The sequence below is a fragment of the Equus caballus genome, chromosome 1, assembly GCF_041296265.1.
Source record: "Equus caballus isolate H_3958 breed thoroughbred chromosome 1, TB-T2T, whole genome shotgun sequence".
In the NCBI taxonomy this organism is placed as follows: domain Eukaryota; kingdom Metazoa; phylum Chordata; class Mammalia; order Perissodactyla; family Equidae; genus Equus; species Equus caballus.
Genome location: NC_091684.1, coordinates 173,993,264 through 174,016,492, shown reverse-complemented (window position 1 = coordinate 174,016,492; position 23,229 = coordinate 173,993,264). Strand labels below are relative to the sequence as shown.

The 23,229-nt window shown below is 45.1% G+C and overlaps 1 protein-coding gene across 3 annotated transcripts; it reads left to right on the top strand.

Moving 5' to 3' along the window:
- Positions 1 to 1,506: 1,506 nt before the first annotated feature.
- Positions 1,507 to 21,446, top strand: C1H14orf93 (chromosome 1 C14orf93 homolog). Of its 3 annotated transcripts, XM_070272725.1 has the most exons (8): positions 1,507 to 1,592; positions 12,064 to 12,583; positions 12,796 to 13,113; positions 15,195 to 15,509; positions 18,920 to 18,981; positions 19,214 to 19,317; positions 20,004 to 20,116; positions 20,393 to 21,446. In XM_070272725.1, the coding sequence occupies exons 3-8, from the start codon at positions 13,057 to 13,059 to the stop codon at positions 20,810 to 20,812; spliced, it is 1,071 nt and encodes a 356-aa protein (XP_070128826.1). In that variant the 5' UTR covers positions 1,507 to 1,592; positions 12,064 to 12,583; positions 12,796 to 13,056; the 3' UTR covers positions 20,813 to 21,446. The 3 variants fall into 3 exon arrangements, with proteins under 3 accessions (XP_070128826.1, XP_001494633.1, XP_070128825.1); XM_001494583.7 differs by having other exon boundaries at positions 12,064 to 13,113; XM_070272724.1 differs by having other exon boundaries at positions 1,542 to 1,677; positions 12,064 to 13,113.
- Positions 21,447 to 23,229: the final 1,783 nt, after the last annotated feature.

The window sequence follows — 23,229 nt, the reverse complement described above, 5'->3', positions numbered from 1 at the left end:
ATAACCTTAGTCAAATTATTATACCTCTCTGTGCCTTAATCTTATCTATAAAATAGGGATAATAATGGTACCTACCCACTACTGTGGAGATTAAGTAAATTAATTATGTAAAGTGTTCACACCAGTCCCTGTACGGTAAGTGCTCATGAATTGTTCGTTACTATAGAAGGCAGATTCTTGTAGGATCTGAGTTTCAAAATCTGTGTCTTAGAAAAAAATTTCACTCACTGAATTTTAAGTGATTTTTTTTTTCAGTGCTTACTAAATGTCTACAATTATGCCAGCTGCTGCAGTAAGAATAAAAAAATAGTTCCTGGAGCCGGCCTGGTGACACAGAGGTTGAGTGCCCACGTTCTGCTTCCGTGGCCCGGGTTCGCTGGTTCCGATCCCGGGCGCAGACATGGCACTGCTTGTCAAGCCATGCTGTGGCAGGCATCCCACATATAAGTAGAGGAAGATGGGCATGGATGTTAGCTCAGGGCCAGTCTTCCTCAGCAAAAAAAGAGGAGGATTGGCAGCAGATGTTAGCTCAGGGCTAATCTTTCCTAAAAAAAAAAAAAGTTCCTGAATGAAAATGAAGTTTAAGACATGATCTCTGATCTCAAACAGTGTGAAATTACTAAAATATGTGAAATAATCAAGGCAGAGTCAAGTGCTGCTAACCTGAGTGAGCATGAAGTTCACACTGGTAGGAGAGGGAAGGAAGCGTTGTGTTGACTGAAATAGCAGAAGAAGAATGGATAAAAACTGACTAGTCAGAGAAGAGGAGACAGGCATGACTCAGGCAGACAGACCACTTCAGCAAAGAAATAATACGGGGATGAAAAGTGAGCGTCTTGGCAACTAAGAATAAACAGGAGCATGGGACCAGATTGTGGGTGGCTTAAAATCCAAGGATAAGCAACCTGGTCTTCATGCCAGAGGAAAGGGGAGCCATTTTTGGTTCTAGAGGAGGTAGTCTTAGCCAAATGGAGAAAAACTGGGGACTCAGGCTGAGCAAAAACAACGCCCAAAGTGTAAGACTACTTTGTCTCTCACCTGAAGGATGTCACATACTTTTATGAACGCTCATCTAATGGTGGGGCTGTTAAGCAATAGATGTGACCTTCCACGCAGAGACATTCTGCCTGGAAATCAGGAGCTCGGGCTCATGCACCAAGTCGTTGATGCTTAATTCTTGTCTAGAATTTTACTGATTGTTAACCAAGTTTAGCAAATTATCAGGAGCTTGCTCACTGGATTATTTATATTGGGGACTGAGGCCTCGTCTCACTGAGAAAAAAAGGATGGGAAAGGGTGAGAGGAGGGTGAGAAAGTGAAAGGAAGGGGAGAGGGGTGGAGAAACCGATAGGTGCGCGCCGCGCCTCCCGGGTCCGTGCGGGACAGGGCCGGGTCGGCGGTCGGGCGGCCCTTAGGGGCCCCCCCGGGGCCCGGGCCTCGGGCGCGGCGCGTGTGCTCGCGGGCGGGGCGCCCCGCGGCCGCCGGCGGCCAATCCGGGCGGGCGTCCGGGGAGGGGCGGAGCCTGCCGGCTCGGGCTCCGCGAGTCCTCCTTTTTGCACACACACGAATACAAAGAGCCATACGACCTTCGGGTATCCTTTTTCCATTTTTTTTCCCTCCTTAATCTTGTGTGTGTTTTCAAAATTTTTAAAAATCGAGATCTGTGGCAGTGCTGGGGTGAGGAAACTGTTGTTAAGGGGAATTTGCGCTTTCCCCCATTTCTTTTTCTGTCTCTCTTCCTCTTTCTTTTTCCTGGTCAAGGTTTTAAATATACCAAGAAGTTGAAAAGCAGGATGGCCGTGTACAACTGTTTCCAGACAAATTTATAGAGATTTTTTCTTTTTGCTGTCACGTTTTAGGAACTGGTAAATTTTTATGGTCGAGGGATTTAAAAAAATTAGCCGCTTGGGAAGTATAGATTTCTTTTTTTTTGAGCGGGCTGAAGGGATAATGTAAATTTATGCCACCGGCAACGTCGAAGGAAGCGGAGACTTGAGACTCCCTCACAAAGCTGTTTGCGTGCGTTTTACACACCCTCCCTCAGAACCAAAACCAAGTGGCTTGAATGTGGCAATTGTCCAAGGCCAATAGGTTAAAAATATTTGGCTATTATAACTGAAACACTCATTTCCCTGGGGGGTGGGGAGGCGCGCAAAGCCCTTCTTAGAGTGTGTCGTACACACATTTTCATGAGGACATTGTGTGTGTGTGTGCTTCTTAAAGCAAATGATTTTGTAAAGATTTATCTTGGGGTTTTGTGCTTTGTGTATATGTACAGCATGTGTGTATGTGCCATATCAGATTTTGTTTCCAAAAGTGATTACGTTTGGTTTTATGTGTGCAAAGTAGCCCCTAAGATGTAAGTTTTTTGTTGTTGTTGTGTTCCCAAATGTGATCCAAACAGGATTTCGTGTGCAAATTACAGTTTAGAAAAAAATCCTATGCTTAGCATACTTAGGCATTTTCATTCTATGTGCATTTATTGTATTTTTCTGCTCCTCTTTTAAAGTATCAGATTAGCGAATAATTAAATAATTGCTAGGGAGTATACAGTCCTTGTGGCAAATGAGGGTAGGCAATTTATTGAATCTGTGGTTCCAAGCTTTCTTTAGTGACTGTTTTGCCAAAGTGGTTTTGCTTTTTATTGTCTCACGTTCTTAAATGTACAACTGTGTATATTTTGGCCTTTATGTGTGGTTTGGTTGTTGTGTTCAAAAGGGAAATTCTCTCTTGGCCTTTTGACAGAATGGTCGTTTATAGGTTGGGATTTGTTTGAAAAGCTCCACAGCTGGCAAAGTATCAGGAAAGTAATCCAGTGAAGTCCAGTTCTCAAAGACTGCTCACAATGGTTGTGATGGGGGAGGGGCCAAGAGGAGGCAAAGGCCAATAATACACAGGAGGGATAGAAATGCATTTCGGTTATCGTGTTGTGTTTTTGGAACGAAAAGCCTTCTCTTCATATCTAAGAGTTACAGAGAAAAGTGTATACATTAAAGGACAACAGGCTCAGAGCAGAGCCTCCTTATATGAGCCGTATTCTCATTTCATTCTGTTACAGAACCACTGTCTCCTAGTAGGAGTCATACGGAAAATACGTGTAATCAAATCTATATTCACAGACTGGCGTGAAAGCATAGGAGGTGTATAAGTTGACGAGGGAGAAACTGGAATGTCACAAGGGAAGTAGCAACCAGGAGATAAAAAAGGATCTCCTGTAGAGTTCACATTTCAGTACCACACACCTCTGTATGATGATGGTAGTACACTCCCGTCCCTCGGCTGGCGCCCTACGCAGTTTCAAACAGTATTTAGGACACTAAACAACTGCGATAAAACTATTTGGACAGGTCTTGAAATTCATTGCAATGCAAGTGGCCCTGTGTGGGCTCTCACCTGTATTGGGTGTATTTTACTCCCTAACAGTGCAAGTCAGATAATTAATAAACACTGTCTCAAATGTGGATCATTCCACAAGTTTCGACCTGCATATCTTTGAAACCCAGTCAGACGCCAGTGACCTTTGCGATGGCAGCAGTGCTGGGAATTCTTAACGGAGTTTTGCCCTTTGTAATTCTTTTCCGCATCACTGCAGGTCATCACAGGTACTTTTTAGGGTCTCAGAAAACGGAGAGCTCTTCCTAGAGCGGTCCGCAGCCCACGTCCAGACTTCCCGGGCTCTGATTTTTACTAGGAACCTAGCTCATATCCAGTGTCCTTGCTTTGAGTTTCTTAGAAAGAAAGACACTTCCTCCAACAAATATATCGTTGGCTTGACCTTCCTACCAAAGTAGAGCAAAGCTAAGCTTAGTTGATTTTGCTTGGGAATCCGGGGGCCCCTGGAGATAAGAACTTTGAACTAAGGGGAACTGCCGCTTTGCTGGTGATATCTGAAAGACTGTGACCAGGGCCGGCAGGAACTAAAAGCCTCCTACCACCAAACGTATGAAACCGATTTGTGGCCACTGTACATATAATCGCGTACACGCAGCTTTCTAACCAGCAGACAGCAAAAGCGAGTAAACAAAACAAAACAAAAAAAGCAAGCTAAAGATGGCGGCTGACGGCCTTGAAAAAGCTTCGCAGTCCCGTCCCTCCCTGAAGAGGCCCCTCCCCTCCCTGTCTCGTTGAGTGACTGTGGCTTGCAGCCAATAGCGTCCCTGGCCCTGCTCCCCCCTTTAGCTAACTGCCAATCACTGGGAGCCAGAGGACAAGTGGGGCGGTGCTTCCCCCGGTGCGCGCGCTGGCGGGGTACACGGGCCGGCGCCGCCGTCTCCCTCGGCCGTCCGCGCGGCCGCCCGCGCGCCGCTGAGTCAGCCTGTGCGGCGGCGCGGGGCACACGCAGTTGAATAGCCGTAAGGCTGCCAGAGCGGGACCGCCGCGGGAAGTCCCGCGCCGCCCTCAGCCCGAGGCCTCAGAGCTTTCGTGGCCACGTCGCCTACCCAGCGAGATCCCGCGCTCGGGCCACTCGGCGGCAGACAGCCGTCTCCGGAGCACCTCTTTGCCGGGACCCCCAGGGCACTCTGCCGGGGGCTCAGTGGCAGGTCGCCCTGTGCCCTGCGGTCTCCAGGGCAGACCCGAGCCCTGCTCTCCCGCGTCGCTGCGGTCGCCCTGCCTGTAGCTCAATCACACTGTTTCTTCGGAAATGGTTTTGCCGTCCTTCGTGCCCACCTTGTCATCTTTGACCAATTTTCAATCAACTAACATTTACCGAAGGCTCGCTGCGCACATGATACAGCTTTAGGAGCTAGTTTTTCAGTTTTCTGGAAATGTAGGAAGAGTCCTTTATGTCTGGCACGTTTATATGAAGACCTTAGACCGGAATTTTAATCTTAACCAAGTTGCATTTTAGCAAATGTTAATAAAAGACTGTACTGCTCTGGGTTAAAATGTACCACTGGACATCACTTGGAATTTTCGGATTTCTTAGGACCTCATTCTGCCCTTTGGGTACATCTTTTTTTTTGCCTCTAAAAGTTAGGTCTTAGATTTTCTTTGCTGATCATTAGATGGGTCAGTCTTTCAAAATGTAGGAAAATAGTATTTTAAGACATTTATTTACCTGCTGTTCTGTGATAAGGAGCTCATTTCTGATAGAAATAGGTTTTGAGAGGACCTTCTAACAGGTGAGCCATTTTGCACCTTCAAGTGGAGGAGCAGGGCTGACCAGCACAGCAGGAGCTTTCAGTGGCCATTTTCCTTTTTTTGTTTCTTAAATGGAGATTATGGTATGAATCGCTGTGCTTTCGGTAATCACATTTAAGGAAGTCCATTGCTAGCATGACCCTGAATGAGTCCAGGGCCCATTATAAAAACATTTATCATCTGAGTGATACTATATCATACACATCTATTAAATAGTGAGAAAACTTTTATTTTTCATAGTTTGGAGGTGAACTCAGTCATGCAGAAAATTCAAACTCAGAATGGGTAAAAAGCAAGCAAGGGAGCTGCCAAGAGTATGATATATTTAGTTCTACCAAAAATACATGTGACTTGGGAGGAAAGGGATGGTTAAGATTATGGACAGTTTCACCCTGAACTGTCTAAAGAAGATCAGTGTTCTTTCTTGTTTATCTAAATATTTATGAATAAAATATCAAAGTTATTGAAAAGCACATTTTTCTAGGCTCCTTTCACATGTGTTAAAATTAGACCACTACGGAAATGAACCCCAAACACATATTTTATGCAAACTGAGGTTTGACAGATGCTGTCATTTTCTGTTGGCAACTCATCATAAGATGGAAGATCTTTTTCTTAACACTCAATTCTAAAAGTTGATAGCATTTTGCAAAAGGCATGTATATTATTCTATGGTGGTCAATCTTACTTTATTCCTATTTTTTCTTTCTTGAACAAAAATATGAAGTCGGTTTTAAAGTAAATCAGCAATCTGAAATTGCAGAAGTTGACAGTATTGATGTTTAATAATAACGGTATAGACACTGCCTGGATAACTGACTACAGTTAACCGTTGCTTTGCCAAACATTCCATGGATTGGTCCATGGGTTATTGAATTAAACAGTTATACATTTTGAGAAGTAAAATAAAGATATCAGGGTAAAGTTTAGGCGTGTTAATAATGTTGGCAGGGTTAAATGGGCTTGAGAACCTTGAACTAGTGATGGAAAAAAGCCAGAATAATTATGTTAGGTCTGGAGTGTTTGAAAAGAACTTAACAGGTTGTAACAACAGATAATGTAGCAGCAGTGCCTATAACAAAGTTCTATTACCAATTTGAATTATTTATACTGAGGAAAATCAGTCTCCAAAGTAAAAAGAATGTGCCTCTAATATACAATTTTGTCTTCATCTATCCACCTCAATGAATCTTTGCCTCTGCATTTGTGTTTTTCTTCTCTGTGGTCTCTAGAAGGAGCTTACCTTCCTTCCTTCTCACATTGGGAAGATCCTTGCTAGAAGAAAACTTAAATCCTTTTTTTTTTTTTTTTTTGGTGAGGAAGATTGGCCCTGAGCTAACGTCTGTGCCAATCTTCCTCTACTTTGTACGTGGGACTCTGCCATGGCATGGCTTGATGAGTGGTGTGTAGGTTTGTGCCCAGGATCCAAACCTGCAAACCCCGGGCTGCCGAAGTAGAGCACGCAAATTTAACCACTAGGCAACCAGGCCAGCCCTTAAATCCTTTTCTAGTATTTTTTTTAAAAAGATTTTATTTTTCCTTTTTCTCTCCAAAGCCCCCTGGAACATAGTTGTGTATTTTTAGTTGTGGGTCCTTGTGATTGTGCTATGTGGGATGCTGCCTTAGCATGGCTTGATGAGCGGTGCCATGTCCACGTCCAGGATCCAAACCAGCGAAAACCTGGGCCTCTGAAGCAGAGCGCACAACTTAACCACTCAGGCATGGGGCCGGCCCCCCTTTTCTAGTATTTTTATATTTTACTTTTTCACTGTCCTTTTCCTTTATGCATTTTAAATATACTGAAGCTCTAGAGCCCCTTCTGACTTCCTTCCTATTTCCTTCCTTCCTTTCACAATTAAACTCTAGAAAACTTGACTTCCTGTCTTGCTTCTATTTTCTCTCCAGCAATTCCTCTTTCATCAGCTGCATAGTTTTACTTTCACCGCAAAAAATACCTGTCTGGTCATTTTCAATGACCATCACAGACAAATAAAATGTATTTCCTTAATTTTCATCTTCTTTAACCATTCTGCTGCTCTTATCACAGTTGATTAGATCCACTTTTCTTGACATTCTTTCTCCTTTGGCTTTCATAACACTGTTTTTCTCCCACCTCACTGACCATTCTCTTTTAATGAAGCCTCTTTCATGGATTGGTTTGAAGTGCTGTCCTCGGCCTTTGCATTTCACACTTTATACTTAGCCCTTGGAGAGCTCATTTACTCTCAGTTTCAACTACAACCTTCCTGCTAAAGATTCCAAACCTGCATTCCAGCTCTGTCTGACCTTCCTCTTGTTTCTGTTTTTCAGTCTTAGTCAGTTGCTTTTCAGGACATTTCATTTAGAGATGTTGCCTTCAGTTTGAAACTTAACATGTTAAATGAATACATATCTTCCTTAAACATGCTGGTTTCTCCTCTCAGCTTCCTTATTTCTGTCATTATGTCAGAAATAATTATGACCCATATTATGACCCTCAGGTTTATAATCTTGAAGCTGTCTTTAACCAGTTATCTCTATCCCCCATATGTATTAAGTAAAGAAAGAATATCAGGGGCCGGGCTGGTGGCGCAGGAGTTAAGTGCACACGTTCCGCTTTGGCGGCCTGGGGTTTACCGGTTCAGATCCTGGGTGCGGACATGGCACTGCTTGTCAAGCCATGCTGTGGCAGGCGTCCCACGTATAAAGTAGAGAAACAGGGGCACGGATGTTAGCTCAGGGCCAGGCTTCCTCAGCAAAAAGGAGGATTGGCAGCAGATGTTAGCTCAGGGCTAATCTTCCTCAAAAAAAAAAAAAAGAAAAAGAAAAAGAAATAATATCAGGGGCTGGCCCGTAGCCGAGTGGTTAAGTTCGAGCGCTCTGCTTTAGTGGCCCACGGTTTTGCCAATTTGGATCTTGGGCGCGGACATGGCCCTGCTAATCAAGCCACACTGAGTGGTGTCCCACATAGACAACCAGAAGGACCTACAACTAGAGTATACGACTGTGTACTGGGGGGCTTTGGGGAGAAGAAGAAGAAAAAAAAAAGAAAAAGAAGATTGGCAACAGATGTTAGCTCAGGTGCCAATCTTTAAAAAAAAGAAAAAGAAAAAAGAAATATTATCAGTTCTTCCGCCAGGATGTTGAACCTTCATATCTACAACTCTCATTCTCATCAACTCACTCTTGGATTTCTTAAACATTCTCCTAATCTCCAACTGTTCCACCTTAGGTCTCTAAGACAGGGGTCAGCAAACTACAGCCCATAGGCAAAGTCTGGTCTGCCACCTGTTTTTGTATGGCCCACGAGCTAAGAATGGATTTTATATTTTTTAATGTAATATCAAATGTAATATTTTGTGATATTTCCATGTCCGTAAGTAAAGTTTTACCAGCACGTTGCTATGCTCAATTCTTTATGTACTGGCTGCTTCTGGGCTGCAATGGCAGAATTGAGTTGTTGGACAGAAGCCCCACAGCCTGCAAAGCCTAAATTGTTTTCTGTCTGGTCCTTTACAGAAAAAAATTTGCTGGCCTCCTGCTCTAAGAGTTTCTTTAACTTGGTTTCCAAGACCTCTGTCATCTTTCTGTACCTTACTATAGAAGCCCCTTTACTCTGACCTCTCACATGCACCCTGTTAATTCCTGGAAATTGTTTTTCTTTCATCTCTCAGGTCATCTTACCACCCTGCCAGTTCATCCTATGCATTGCTCAAGGCTCATTTGGAGGTTTTTCTTCTATAAGACCTCTTTCTCATATGATTTCATTCTGTTGATCTCTCCATTATTTTGAACTAACTCAAGAATTTTTTAGTCTGTACCATATTGTTAGGCACTTGTGTGTATTCTGCTTTGTTCTTTAGACATTCCATTCTCACATACACTGTAACCTCCTTGCCTGTGTGGACTTTGTCTTCCCTTTGTGTGAGTCCGTTTTGGTGACTCATCCTTTAGCATGGCCTTGCATACAGAGAATTTTTAGAAACACCATTTTTTTTTTTTTGGTAACTTGCTCACCTTCTCTAATGGGGATATATGTAGCTAATGAAACTAGTGCTTGTTTTTAATCACTTCTCCATCATTTAACTGGTTATCTGGTTAGTAAATATTATAATGTGAAATATTCCTTTTATTACCTGCTGATCCCTTTCTCTCTTTGTCCTTACATTTCAATGTCTTAGAGTTTATGTGGAAGACTACAGCAGGAGGCGAGGAAATTAAGTCAGCAATAATGTCCACAGAAACAAAAAAAGTTGTTTGAATGCCCATTGTGCTACAATGCAGGCTTTTATAGAGAGGTTAATTCAAGAAAACACCTATCTGTTGCTCTGAATATGACATTCTAAAAAGGACCTAGCATGGTAATACACAAAGTAGAAAAGCAGAAAGAAATTGAGGAACAAAGTGAACTCACAATAGGAAAATACATTTAGCATTAAAAAGTAGCAGAGTTTGGGGCCGGCCCTGTGGCCGAGTGGTTAAGTTCACACACTCTGCTGCAGGCGGCCCAGTGTTTCGTTGGTTCGAATCCTGGGCTGGGTGCAGACATGGCACTCACTGCTCGTTGAGCCATGCTGAGGTGGCGTCCCACATGCCACAACTAAGAACATACAACTATGTACCAGGGGGCTTTGGGGAGAAAAAGGAAAAAATAAAATCTTTAAAAACAAACAAAAAAAACTAGCAGAGTTCAATATTATCCTTAGTCTAAAGCCAGGTCATGATAGTAAGTAAATTGCAAATACTGTTTTCTCAATTACCTTTCTAATTTCATAGAAAGGTTTTGTGCCTATAGATGCATCTTTATAGACTCGAATTTATAGTTTCTTAAAAATTTGATATTAAATTTTGAGGAAAAATCCCTGAAATTCCATTTCAAGCCGCTGCATTTTTTTCAAGATTAGGAAATCAGGATGGGTATCCAGGGTGGGAACTCAAAGCTTTCAGGAATAGTCGTAATATCGCCCAGCTGCTGTTTGTGGAACACTGACTGTGTGCCAGCACTCTGTAGGTGCTTCCATATATTGTGTATAATCTTCACAAAAACACTCAAAGTAGGCCGAGATGAGAACACTGGGGCTCAGAGACGTGAATACTTTGCCCAAGTTCACAGAGCTCTTAAGGGGTAGAGCAGGGTGAGAACATCCCATCCCATCCCCTCCCCCCTCACTTTTTTTTAATTCCTGTTCAGTGCTGTTTTGGAAAGATGACCTAGGAAAGACTATTTAAGGGGGAGGGAAGGGCCCTGGGATAAAGGCCTCTTGTGTGAAGCAAGAGTGTAGCAATCATCAATTTGGTACCAGAAAGGGTACCCACACAGTGTCCCAACCTGATGCATCTTAATTTCTGATTTTACAAATACTGAACCCAACTGGTAAGCATTTGTATATTATCATCTCCATAACTTAACATTCTTTCTCTCACAACATCCATATTTCAGAATAAACTCCTTGCAAGATGTTTGTTAAAAAAAAAAAATTAAAAACCCTGCGGGAGCAGTGTACACCCTTATTTAGGAAGGAAAAGGATATATAAATGATTCATCCATAAATTGACATAGGAATCGCATAGTGCTCTCCTTTAACCTTTAGTTTTAATTTGGCTTTAACCTTTAGTTTTAGGTTCAGCTGTGCCTTCCCATGACTCTAATGACAGAGAAGCTGTAAATGGATTTAAGTTCTTGTAAGAAGTGACTGTCTGGCACAGAAAAGCGTTTCTTCAATATAAAAGGTAGAAAGAGCAAATTAAAGACAATTCTTTAATAACCAAATGTAATTAAAATGCATTGTCAGATTTACATTTTAGTACCTCGGAGGCATTGATATTGCCTGTTTCTGAAATGAGATTGCTGATTCAAAAAAAAAACCCCAATCTCAATATATAGAAAATTCTCCTAACCTCCTCCTCTCCTTTTAATTGTGATGTTATGATATAATTTACAAGGTAAGATAGAAATGTATCTCTTGAGGAAATTGTAAACATACTTAAGATTGTGTCACTTAGGGAGCTTTAGGCAGAAGGATTTTTTTTTTTCTATAATCAAGTGTCATTTAGAAAATGACAATATGAAGTTCCTTGGAGTGTTCTCAGTGGTACAAACCAACCCTCCCACGCCTTTTTTTTTCCTTTTCTTTTCTCCTGGAGTACTTCAGTTGCTTAACTATAATGATTCAAGAGAGAGGCAGTTTGGTTTATCATTGATATTCCGGTTTCCCCTTTTATAGGGACTGGTCATGTGGACAGAGTGGCAGCACTTAGCTATTTAGACATTCCCGTTGAGCTCTGCTTCTCCCTTAAGGAGCATGAAAAGTGGAGACAAGGGACCCCAGAGGTGGTGTCTCTTGGCTACCTACCGGCTGGAGGATTCAGAACAGCTAGTTTCTGTTGCAGAGGCTGGAGCCCCAGGTGTACAACTGTGAGAGCAAGTGGGCTGTGCAGCCCTAGGTCACCGCAGCTCAACTCTCTGATCCAGCTTTTCCTTTCATTTCCCTACCCCATCCCCAAGCGTTAATTGGTGCGGGTTGGTGACATGTTGAGGGCCGGTGTGATCGGAGTGTTCCTTATTTAGGGGTCTTGCTCTGAATGCATCTGTATGAAAATTATAGAGAGGGTAGAATCATGATTCTTTATGTCAACAAAAAGTGGTATCAGTTCAAAAAAATAAATAAACGCTAGATTGAAAGTAGCAGCAATAACTGGATTCTGCTGTCTTCCTCTGACCTTGAAAAAGATCTGTAACTTCTCTGCATGTCGCTTCTCCGGACCTGGGGTGATATGTGTTTCCTAGAGATGTCGTGTGGAGGAGAGAACGCGTGTGAAGGGTTCTGAACTCCTTAAGGAATGATGTCAAAGCAGTAAAATGCAATAATGCTGTTATAGCAAAGATAGTGAGGAGGAGAAGACAGAACTGCATTTTCTTCCTTAATCTTCTAATCTTTCCAGATGCCGGTGGGTCCTTTTGTGTCCCCTCTCTGTTCCAGAGGTTGGAGTGGTGGGGGCTCCGAGCTTGGGTGCAGGAAGAATACCTTCCACGCTGTGAAACCGTGTTCATCAGAAAGGGCTTTGTAGGCCCCACCCTTTCAGTAAGGGGTGACTGTGACACCCAGCGCCGTGCTGGGGCACACAGGATCTGCAGAGAGAAGGTGGCCTCTCTCCTCCTCTGCAGGCTGAGGAGAGGCGGCCGTGGACTGTGTGCTCCCTCACGGCCTGCCACTCCTCCTTCGCAGAACCCACCACCTGGTGCCCAGGCTCCTCTGATCACCCTCCATGAGAAAGGAAAGTGAATCCAGAGACCCCAGTGCGTCTTACCAAGCCCGTGAAGTCCAGTTGACTGGGGACACCTTTTGGAGCAGTCCAGCAGTGTGAGCGTGGTTGTTCTGGCTTCCGTCAGCCATGTCCTTCAGTGCCACCATTCTCTTCTCCCCTCCCAGTGGCAGCGAAGCCAGATGCTGCTGCTGTGCCTGTAAGAGCGAGACTAGTGGGGGCAGCACGGGCTCTCAGGGCGGGAATCCTCCTTCCAGCACCCCTATCTCAGTGACCGGACATGGCCTGGCGGTTCAGAGCTCAGAGCAGCTCCTGCATATTATCTACCAGCGAGTGGATAAGGCAGTTGGTCTGGCTGAGGCTGCTCTGGGTCTTGCCAGGGCCAACAATGAATTGTTAAAACGTCTCCAGGAGGAAGTGGGTGAGCTGAGGCAAGGGAAAGTGTCCACCCCTGAGGAAGATGGGGAGAGCCGGGCACATGGTTCCCCACCTGAGGAGCCTGGGCCTCTCAAGGAGAGTCCCGGGGAAGCCTGCAAGGGTGTGTCTGCCGTGGAAGAGGAGTGTGACAGCGTGGGCAGCGGTGTGCAGGTGGTGATTGAGGAGCTGCGGCAGCTGGGAGCCGCCTCGGCTGTGGGGCCTGGGCCCTTGGGCTTCCCAGCCGCTCAGAGAGACATGCGGCTCCCAGGATGCCCCCTGGCTGCCAGCGAGGGAGCCCCGATGCTCAATTCCGTGAGTATGGCCACAGAGCAGGGCATGAGTGTTGTTTCTCCCTAGGGCTTTCCCTGGCCTTTCTCTCCTTTTTCTCTATTTTCTTTCCATCCTTAAACCTTTCTTTGGGTGGTATTTGTGATAACACAAAACAGTGCCAAAATTCCTTTGCCCTCAGGGATAGTCAGCACTCCTGTTTTCTTCCTGAATCCTAGCCTCTTTGGCAGGAGGTCATTTCTGGTGTGTGTGTGGTGGGGGTGCCCTTCCCTCCCTCTCAGTCGCTCTGCGTGGCACCTTCCCCTCCACAGCTGTCTCGGCTGCTCCATGGGCTCTGCCTCTCCTGGCGAGAATGCCTGCTGTGCACAGACGGCTCATTCATATTTTATCACGGCCCCTCTGCTTGCCAAGAGGAATTCAGTAGAGAGAGAGATGGGAATGTAGAGGGGAGAGAGGCAGAGGTGGAGAGAGAGATGGAGAGAAGGAGAAAGTGAGAGGGAGAGGACAGAGATCATAGAAGACAGGTGGAGAGAGGGGAAGGAGGCAGGTGGAGATGAAGGGTGAGGAAGGAGAAAAAGGGAGAAAGGAGCCTAGAAGACAGGTGAATCTAAATGGAAAGAATCTATGCGAGAGCGAGACTCTGAGGTAAGGTGGGAGGGAGGTAGAGGAAAAAAAATGGATATTAGACAGTTAATAGTAAGAGGATAACATGTAGGAGAAAAGAAGGAAGCAAGCGAGCATATTTTGTGAGCAGGAAAAGACATAGAAGTACGTGGTGCTCTTTCAGTTTCTTTACTGCTCAGGGCTGTGTGAGCAGGAAAATCCTGACTGAGTAGAGTAAAAACTGCAGAATGTCACACATGAAAGTATAAAAAGGAGATGGAGCAACTATAGGGAACATAGAGACAGCAAATAACAGATGTGTTGCCCCTTGAGAGACAGTGGGAGGTCTGTCAACTCTCCTCCACCGTGGTCTCCCGCTGCCTTCTCTCTTTCCTGCACCCCCTGCGACAAGGCCCAGACACCCAGTAAAGAGTAGAGGCGCAAAACACACAAGGCAGACAGGAGGGATGAAACCCCCAGTCCATCTGCCGGGTCTGAGAAATGAATGGATACACTCCCCTGTCCCCCTCCAGTGTCACACTGCTCCCCGAAGGCCTAGCCGTGTGCTGATGTGCCTGGCCGGGGCTCTCAGTGGTTTGGGGCTGCAGGAGGAGGAACTGGGAAGGTGGGAGGAGGCAGGGGGGTACCAGGCCAGGCAGTGCCCTGAGCTGTGGTTCTTTCAGGCAGGGAAGGCTTCCAAGCCGACAGGATGGAATTAGATTTCACAGCGCAGAAAGCAGCTCACAGGTCTATAAATCTCAGCCTCCTCCCCCGCTTCTTTCTGTGTCTTTTTTCCCCCCACTTTCACTGTTTTGTTTTCTTGGCTGCAGAAATTCCCCTCCCTCCTTCTTCCCTCTCTCTCGCTTCCTCCTTCCCTTCCCTGCCCTGTATGTCCTTGACTGAGGGCACAGGCAGGCAAGTAGGTGTCAGGGTGGTGACAGTCGGATGTGGCCAGGGCAGGATCAAGGTGAGGGCACCGCCTAGCCCTGCAAAGGGCATGGGGAGTAGGGGAGCAATCAGTGCCAGCCTCTCTAGAGATTTCTGACTTTATACCTGCCTCCTTTGCTCCCGTTTTTCTCCTATTTCTCCTCTTTATTGTTGTTATTTTATTTTCCTGCTCCTTCTATTGCTTGGTTTTCCTTTCTTGTCATCTACTTCCTCCCCAAATCCCTTTTAGACAAAACGCTTGTCTGGCTATAGTTCTTATACCTAAGGGTAAATCATAAATGACTCCTCACAAATAGAGCGTCCGAAACATGCCTTGTCCTTGTAATCAGTCCTATGGTAATGACCCAACATGAGAGGCCCTGTATGCACGAGAAATATTTGCTTAACACTCCCATGCGAGTCCCAGAGAAACAAGCTATTGACCGTTAACAACTGAGGTGATACCTCCCGCTTTCCACCCTCTGTTCATTCACTATCCTTGGCCAGAGAATGATGGTTGACCAGGTTCCCCTAAGCCTGGACGGCTAATAGGCTATTCTTTTTTATGTTCTTAGCTGGTGGATGATTTTGTGGCCTCTGAGGGTGCAGTACAGCGGGTGCTGGTCCCTGCTTATGCCAAGCAGCTCTCACCAGCCACACAACTGGCCATCCAGCGGGCAACCTCAGAGACGGGGCCAGAAAATGGAACCAAGCTGCCACCGCCCCGCCCCGAGGACATGCTCAGTGCTGCTGCTGCGCTGGACTTGGAAGAGTCGGGCCCCGGGGCAACTGGGGAGCTGAGACACTCTCTAGGGTTTACTGCTTCCCCGTGCAGGACCAGAGGGAGTGGGCAGAAGAACTCCAGGCGCAAGCGGGATCTGGTCCTCTCTGTGAGTGAGCTCGATTTCTATAAATTTTTCTTCATTCTGGAGAGAGAAGTGAAGAGTGATGTGTGGGTTGATGTTAAAATTCCCATATTGAGTGAATGGGTTCTGAATCCTCCTGGAGCTGGGGGCAAGAAGGAGAAAAGTTATTCCCTAGCCCTAGGGATACGCAGTTGCCCTGTTCTCGGTGGAACTTTGTTTAGGCTTTTCCAGATAGATCGATATCTTCTATTGAAAGAGAGGGGAATTATATCACATCTCCCAGTGATCTAATAATCCTGATGGGAAGACGTCTAAGGGATTGAGCAGACTGACCACTGAAGGGTAGCACTGGAAACTGCCTGCAAATTAGCAGTCTTCAGGGTAAGCAGCAAGGGGCCCATTGGGCAGAAAGGCCAAGGTGTCCTGAGGTGGTCCCAAACCCCAAAGATGCAGGCCACTAGACACTCAGCTGTTATAAAGGTTTGGAGATTCTAGTGATTCTAAGATCTCTTGGTAGGGAAAGTCACTGGCCTAAAGCAGTTCCGCCTGAAACCTTGGAGTGGCTTAGAGCCGTAGGAAGGTCACTACACATCCTACAGCGCACAGGACAGCCACTCACGATTATCCCGTCTAAAATGTCAATGGTGCCTAGGCTGAGAAAACTGTTCTAGGGTGACCACAGTCCTTTGGATCAGCTCTGTGCCCAAAAACATCTTTCTGATAACCATGGGGGATGTTCTTTAGCCGTATAACGTTCATATTGACTGTAATGGGTTTCCATTCTCTGGATAATGGCTGATGAAGTAACTTGAGAGTTCTGGTTAAGAGTGAGGTCACCACTCACGTCCAGCTGAAATCTTTTCATAGTTTATAGCCATTTCTGCTTGTTACAGTCTTAGTAAAGATTGAAGATAGCTGATTACCACTTATACCTCTGTTATTCATATTACTTTTTGCTTCCTTTTCCTTTTTCTAAGGGATCTTGCTCTTACTCTCCCTTTCATTTGATTTGTTTTGACATTGAAGGATTCTTTGGTTCCCTGGGAAGGAAGACACCATTCATAATCAGTACCAACTGGTTTCTAACCTTCATTTCAAATATTGGTTATGTTTAGGGACATCTCACTTATCAAGAACAGGGAATGGGTAGTTTCTCTGTCATGGATTTCTGGTCCAGGGGGGCTACTCTTGCTGCCAATGATAGAAATGGAGGTAAATACCTAGTGATGCATTTCAAGGGATTTCCCAAAACTTCACTGTGTTTAAATCATGAATAAATATGTGATAATTATAATTTGTATAAAATCAGGACTTTCAGTCACTTCTATCCCTTTTCTGCCTGTTGCCTCCAGCAAGAGGTCTAATATTGAGGTCTAGCTTCTTCCTCCCCTTTGGAGAGCTTGGTGGAACTGGGACCTTCTGGGAGGACAATATGCTCACTCATGCTCTCCACTATAGTACTTGAAAAGGCTCTGGAGGACCAGTGAGGGAATTTTGCTGCCCATCACAGAAGAAGGTTTAAAATGTTCTTGTGCCAGACTGTGAGCTTAGAGGGAGAGGGGTAGCTACAGATCTTCACTATTCCAACCTTTATCTCTGAGAAGGAATCAGAGAGACATTTCTCCAATCTACTGAGGCTGCTGTGGATTGCTGCTAGGGATCCCAAAAGACCAAATGAGAACTCTTAATTCCTTGGAATGCTGCAGATTCCAGCCCCCTGTTGGGGAAATGTATTTATTTTTAGCTCACTCAGGAGGTAGGTGAGCCAGCAGTCCTTACAGTCTTAACACTTATTTTTCTCTAGAGTATTTTCCCTTTCCACTTCAAGCCTGGTTTGATTTTTATCAGCTGATCTCTTCCAAGCCACTTGAGTTGGAAACTGTGCAACTCCCTCATTTTTTCTCTTTTTTCGCAACTCTTTCAAATTCCGTCTGAAGCACTTACCTATCCCTTGTGATTCCTTAAATTTGGACTTCTAAGCAGTAAAATAATTATATCAAATATGAAGCTAGTATAATAACAGTCCTTTTTATAGAGTGGAGACCCTAGTCATAGAGTCAACAGTACTTTCCTAAGTTTCTGTGGTCAATCAACCATAGAGGTAGAGGGTAAATTGGGCATTTCTGAATATGAAGCTGAAGTCCTGAGATCAGGACATGAGTCCATCAATTTTGGACTGGGAAACTTCCCTTGACGGAGAGAGCTTGGGATGAAAATATAATCAGAAACAGCAAAACTAAATATACTGGGAAGAAATGTAAAATCCTGCATTAGAGTTAAAAGAAAAAAAAAACAATTCCAGAATGGTAGAGATAGTAATCCATGTAAAAATGGATTTGAGTTGACTACAGCTCACTATGAATGAACCCTGTGACACTGTGAGTAGGGATGGTGTTGCTGAGAAAGCTAACACCATCTTGGGTTTCATTCCTACAACTGTAGAGTTCCACTCAGGGAAGTAATGCTCTCTTTGGCCAGACCTCAACTGATGAGTTAGATTTGGTTCTAGGTGCCACGTTGTAAGAGGGACACCGGCAAACCAGAGAGCCTCATAGTTTCATGAGGAGTCTGCCTGGAAAGTCTGCCATGAGGAATGGCTGAAGGACTTGGGCATTTAGACTGGATAAGAGAAGACTTGGGGAGGAAATGAAAGCTGTCTTCCAATCTTTCAGGTGCTATTATGGGCAAGCCTGGGGTCAGATTTTGAAGCATCTAAGGCAAAACTTAACAATTAGAGATATTCAACAGTAGAATAAGCTGATTCAAAAACTAGTGAGAACCCATCGTTAAAGGTGTAGAAGGAAAGCTGAAAGACAGCCTGTTTAATGATGTGAAAGAGAGACTGGGTGACAGTCTCCAAGGCCCTTTCCATTTCACATCTCTGTTATCTTAGGTTTGTATTTTTCGGACCATGGTGTGAGTACCCCTGGGATTTGTGGTAATGTGCACAAGACCTGGGCCATTTTAGGGTCATCAATTTTACTAGATTTCGGGAGACATTTTTATATTAAAAGAAATACAGATATATTGTGAAGAAAATTTTAAAATTTGCAAGAGTACAGGGCTTCAAAAAATGTCCACTTGCAGTATCCCTGGTGTGTATTCGCTCTCTCCTTGCTATTAGGAGCATGTTTGCGGAAACGTTTGAGACTTGCTCTAGTGATCATATTCCCCAGGAGCAGAAGGAAGACCAGGGATGATCCTAGAGTCTTCACACAAATTAAATGAAAAGGGAAAAAAAGGTGGGGAGGCATTAGAAATACTAACTTGGACAGGCTCTCTGGCTAAGAAAAGGCATCAACAGAAATGGTACCCAGACTATGCGAAGGATTCGGGCAGAGAACTCCATAGGGACAATGCCTAGGGACCAGAGGAGGTTTTCATCATATCCACTCCTGGCTTGATTCTGTGTTTGTTTTTTTTTCCCCCTCTAGAAATTGGTCCACAATGTGCATAACCACATCACCAATGACAAGAGATTCAATGGGTCTGAAAGGTATGGTCCTCTTGAGGGAAAAGAATCACAAGGCACTTTGCCAAGGAGAGGGAAGCAGAGGGGGCTGCTCCAATATAACAATGAGGTGAAGGCTTTGATCACACCCTTGCCTCTTGTAGCCTGTCTTAGGCCATGGAGGAATTCACCACAGAGTTGATTAGTGCTGGGAATCTCTGTTTATCTAGCCTTTAAAATGCTGACTGCCTTATTCACTCTCTTCTCTTTGTGGCAGCATCAAGTCTTCTTGGAATATTTCAGTAGTGAAGTTCCTTCTGGAAAAGCTCAAGCAGGAGCTGGTGACCAGTCCCCACAATTACACTGATAAGGAGCTGAAAGGTGAGAAAAACTGAGTTCACTTCCGTCTCATTCTTTCTCCAGCCCCTGTGCCTGGTCAGAGGAGAAGAGGCACAATGGAGATGATTTGGATGGTTTTGAAAATAGTGGACTTAAAAAATTATTTTTAGCTATTCTCACCAACAATATTCACAAGATTGTCTCTGATTGCCTTTTTATTCCCTTAGTCTGAAATGAAAATGGGAGAAGGAAAGGGCTAGAACACCATCATGCATGATGTTTCTATAGGCCTGAGTCTAGGGTATTATGACAAGGAGATCAGAATCCAGGCCTGCCCTTTTGTCCCAAAATACGACATCCTGGGTTCTCTGCTTTCTTTGCTCTTTGGTTATTTGTCCATAACTAATCCTGAAGCATTAAGAAAGCTTCTTCTGAGAAAGTGCCTGTAATCTGCTATCTAGAGAGTAGGATGGGAGTAAGTTTAATTGGGGTGGGGAAGGGAGTTACAGAAGCACTGGAGTCTTTTTCTAGTGGGAGGAGTTAGTGTTGGAGATGGGGCTGGGCAGAGAGAGCTAAACCAAAGAGGAGTGAATAGCCGCTGATGGGTTGCCGAGAAGCCCACCATCTAAGTAGTGTTTCTCACCGTCCTGACCAGTAACGTTAGGGCAGAAGAATGGGCTGAGGACCAGTGCTCTAGACGACCCTACTTTTTGCCTTCTCCCCGTCAGGAGCCTGTGTAGCCTACTTCCTTACTAAGAGGCGCGAGTACCGCAACTCCCTGAACCCCTTTAAAGGCCTGAAGGAAAAAGAGGAGAAGAAACTTCGAAGTCGCAGATACCGGGTAGGTTTCTAGGCCTTCCTTTCAAGATGCTAAACTCTAAACCCTAATAAGCCACAGTGGGAATGCCAGAGGACGTGACGTCTGAGAATGGGGTTGAGAGCCAAGAATGTAGGCAGATAGAGGAGGAGGAGGGTGAGCCAGTTCTAAGATTTGACTTGGGGGCTGGGTTCTCTCAGGCGCAGATTTTACACAGCCTTCCTCCCACCCAAGCCCTTTCCCCAAACCTATGCATAGTTTCTTTCTCTTCCTAATCTCTGTCCTGGGCTCCCACCTTAGCTTTTTGCCAACCGATCCAGTATCATGAGGCATTTTGGACCTGAGGACCAACGCCTGTGGAAGGATGTGACAGAAGAGCTGATGTCAGATGAAGAGGACAGTCTTAATGAGCCGGGTGTCTGGGTGGCCCGGCCTCCCCGTTTCCGGGCCCAGCGCCTCACAGAGCTCTGCTACCACCTGGATGCCAACTCTAAGCATGGCACTAAAGCCAACCGTGTGTATGGGCCTCCCTCAGACCGACTACCTTCCGCTGAGGCCCAGCTCCTTCCACCAGAACTTTATAATCCTAATTTCCAAGAAGAGGAAGATGAGGGAGGTGATGAGAATGGACCTGTCTCCCCATCTTTTGACCAACCCCACAAAACTTGCTGTCCTGACTTGAACTCGTTCATTGAAGTCAAGGTGGAAAAGGATGAGTGAAATCTATAACCAAGAGTAACTCTGGGTTCTGCTACTCCCCATGTCCCAGAAATGGGCGGCTGTGGGGCTTCCCAGAATAACAAAATGTCCTCTGCAGTCGGAGAAAGCAAAGCTGCCTCTCTTCTTAACACAGTCCCCACTGGAAATGGAAGCTGGCAGCTCTGGCGGGATAAAAAGGACTTATCTAGAAGGGGGAAAACTCTCCCCATTGTGAATGGCAAGCCAGAAAATGCTTATTCCTAAGCGTACACAGTGCCTCGGAGGAGCCTAGGATGAGAAAAGGAGGAGGATGGGTCTAAAAAACATGAGGCCTTCTTGACACATGCCCTGGTCTCTGAGTCTTTTTTTTTTTTTCTGGTTTCACTCAAAGCTGTGGGGAAGCAGCCCTTGGTACCTTCTGCTTCCCACTGACTGCTGGTCTTGCTCTGCAGTGGAAGCAGCATAGGACCAGTCCAGGGTAATACTGCCACCTGGTGGGCAGTTTTAGTCATGGGCTTGATTATGAGCAGAACACAGGCTCCGTCCCCTATTTGGGAATTGGAATATAGATATAATAGCTATTGTTTATTGAATTATATAAAGCAGATTTTATTATTCCCATATTACACATGAGGAAATTAAAGCTTAAAGAGTTCCCAAGTCTCACCAGCAGCTGCTCTCCCACCGTGTGACCAAGCCATCTACAGGGCCTTATAGTTATTTCTTAGTCCTGTAAACCAAGCTGTATTTTGAGGAAGGTTTTGTGTGTGTGTGTGTCTGTGCACGTGCATGCATATGCACACACACACTTGCACACAAAATTTGTGCATTTTGAATGGATTGAGAAATAAAAATAGCTTTCTATTCATTCAGTCATACAACAAATATTGATTGCTTACTAGGTGTCAGGTACTGTGCTAGGTACTATGGATACCATGTTGATCAGGTTACATGCTGATTGGAGGTTTTGTTTAGTCAGGAAGCCAGGCATTTAAGCAGGGAATGAAATGACTTGTGATAAGGGTGATGCTGGGGGAGTATGGGGTGCCATGGGAGTATACAGCAGGGGTAGTTAACCTACTCTGGCAGTCTGGAAAGGCTTCTCAGAGACTGGTGTTTGAACTAATACCTGAAAGAAGGGGAAGAGTTAGCCAGAAGGAAACGGAGGCCAGGAGAGTCATCCAAACACAGGGAACAGCAAGTAAAAAAGTCTAGAGGCAAGAGAGAGCACAGACAAGGTGCAATTTCTACTGCAGAACAGTTTGAGGAAGGGATGGTGCTGAGAGAAGAGGCTGGAGAGCTGGAGAGACTTTGTGAAATATCATAAAGAGTATAGACTTTATTTCAAGGACAGTGAGAAATCACTGAAAGGTTTTATAGCAGGAAATGAGATGATCAGTTTTGTGTTTAGAAGAATCACTTGACCTCAGGGTGTAAGACGGATTGAGGGCGAAGCCTCGGCAGGGAGACTTTTGCAGTGGTTCAGGAAAGAAAATGTGGTGGCTTGATAGATATCATGGTGATGATGGGAGGAGAGATTTGAAAGATATTTAGGAGCAGAATTCATAGGACTTGGTTGGATTTGAGGTTAAGGGAGGAGGACAAAAGGTTGATGTTCAGGTTTCTGGCTTAAGCGGCTAAGTGGTTAATGGTATAATTTACTCAGGGAATGCTGGAGGAGCCAGTTTCGGGAGGCAGGGAAGGTGAAGTCAGTATGCCTTTGAGGCAACCAAGTGGAGATGCTAGTAGTCAGCACCCTGCTTGGTCTTTTTGCCCCATCCTTTCTGGCACTGTATCAGACAATGCTCCACTGCTATTCACAGGGTTTTCCTGGCTGATATTTTTGGAAGTGGGTGGCCAAGTCCTTCTTCCTAGCCTGTCTTAGTCTGGAAGGTCTGCCGAAACCTGTCCACCTCAGTAGCATAGCTTTCAGTATCAAACAGTCACCACAGTATGATGACTGACAGACAGGTGGTATGGTTCCCTGACTGGGAAACAAACCCAGGCAACCCATGAGAGTGTAGAATTTTAACACCTAGACCACCAGGGCTGGCTGAATTAAAGTCGTGGGGATGGAGAATAGGGCCTGTGGAGCAACCAGCTCCAGTTCAGTCTATGGAGTGGTTACCCCAAGGTCATGAGCACTGCAGGAGCACGCCCTATCAGTGCACCTATCTCCTCCTTCACTTGTCTCTGCTTCCTGTTATCCCCTGAAAACACAGGTTGTTGGTCCCAACTGTGCCCACTGCTGCCACCACCAACTCCTGGATGGGCCTCCTTAAACGGCTTCTCAACTTTTCCTCTCCCATCCTCACCCCAAAGGAGCAAAGCTTCCAAATATTACAGGCTGTGTGGATATTTTGAGATTTTATTTTATTTTTCCTTTTTCTCCCCAAAGCCCCGCAGTACATAGTTGTATATTCTTCGTTGTGGGTCTT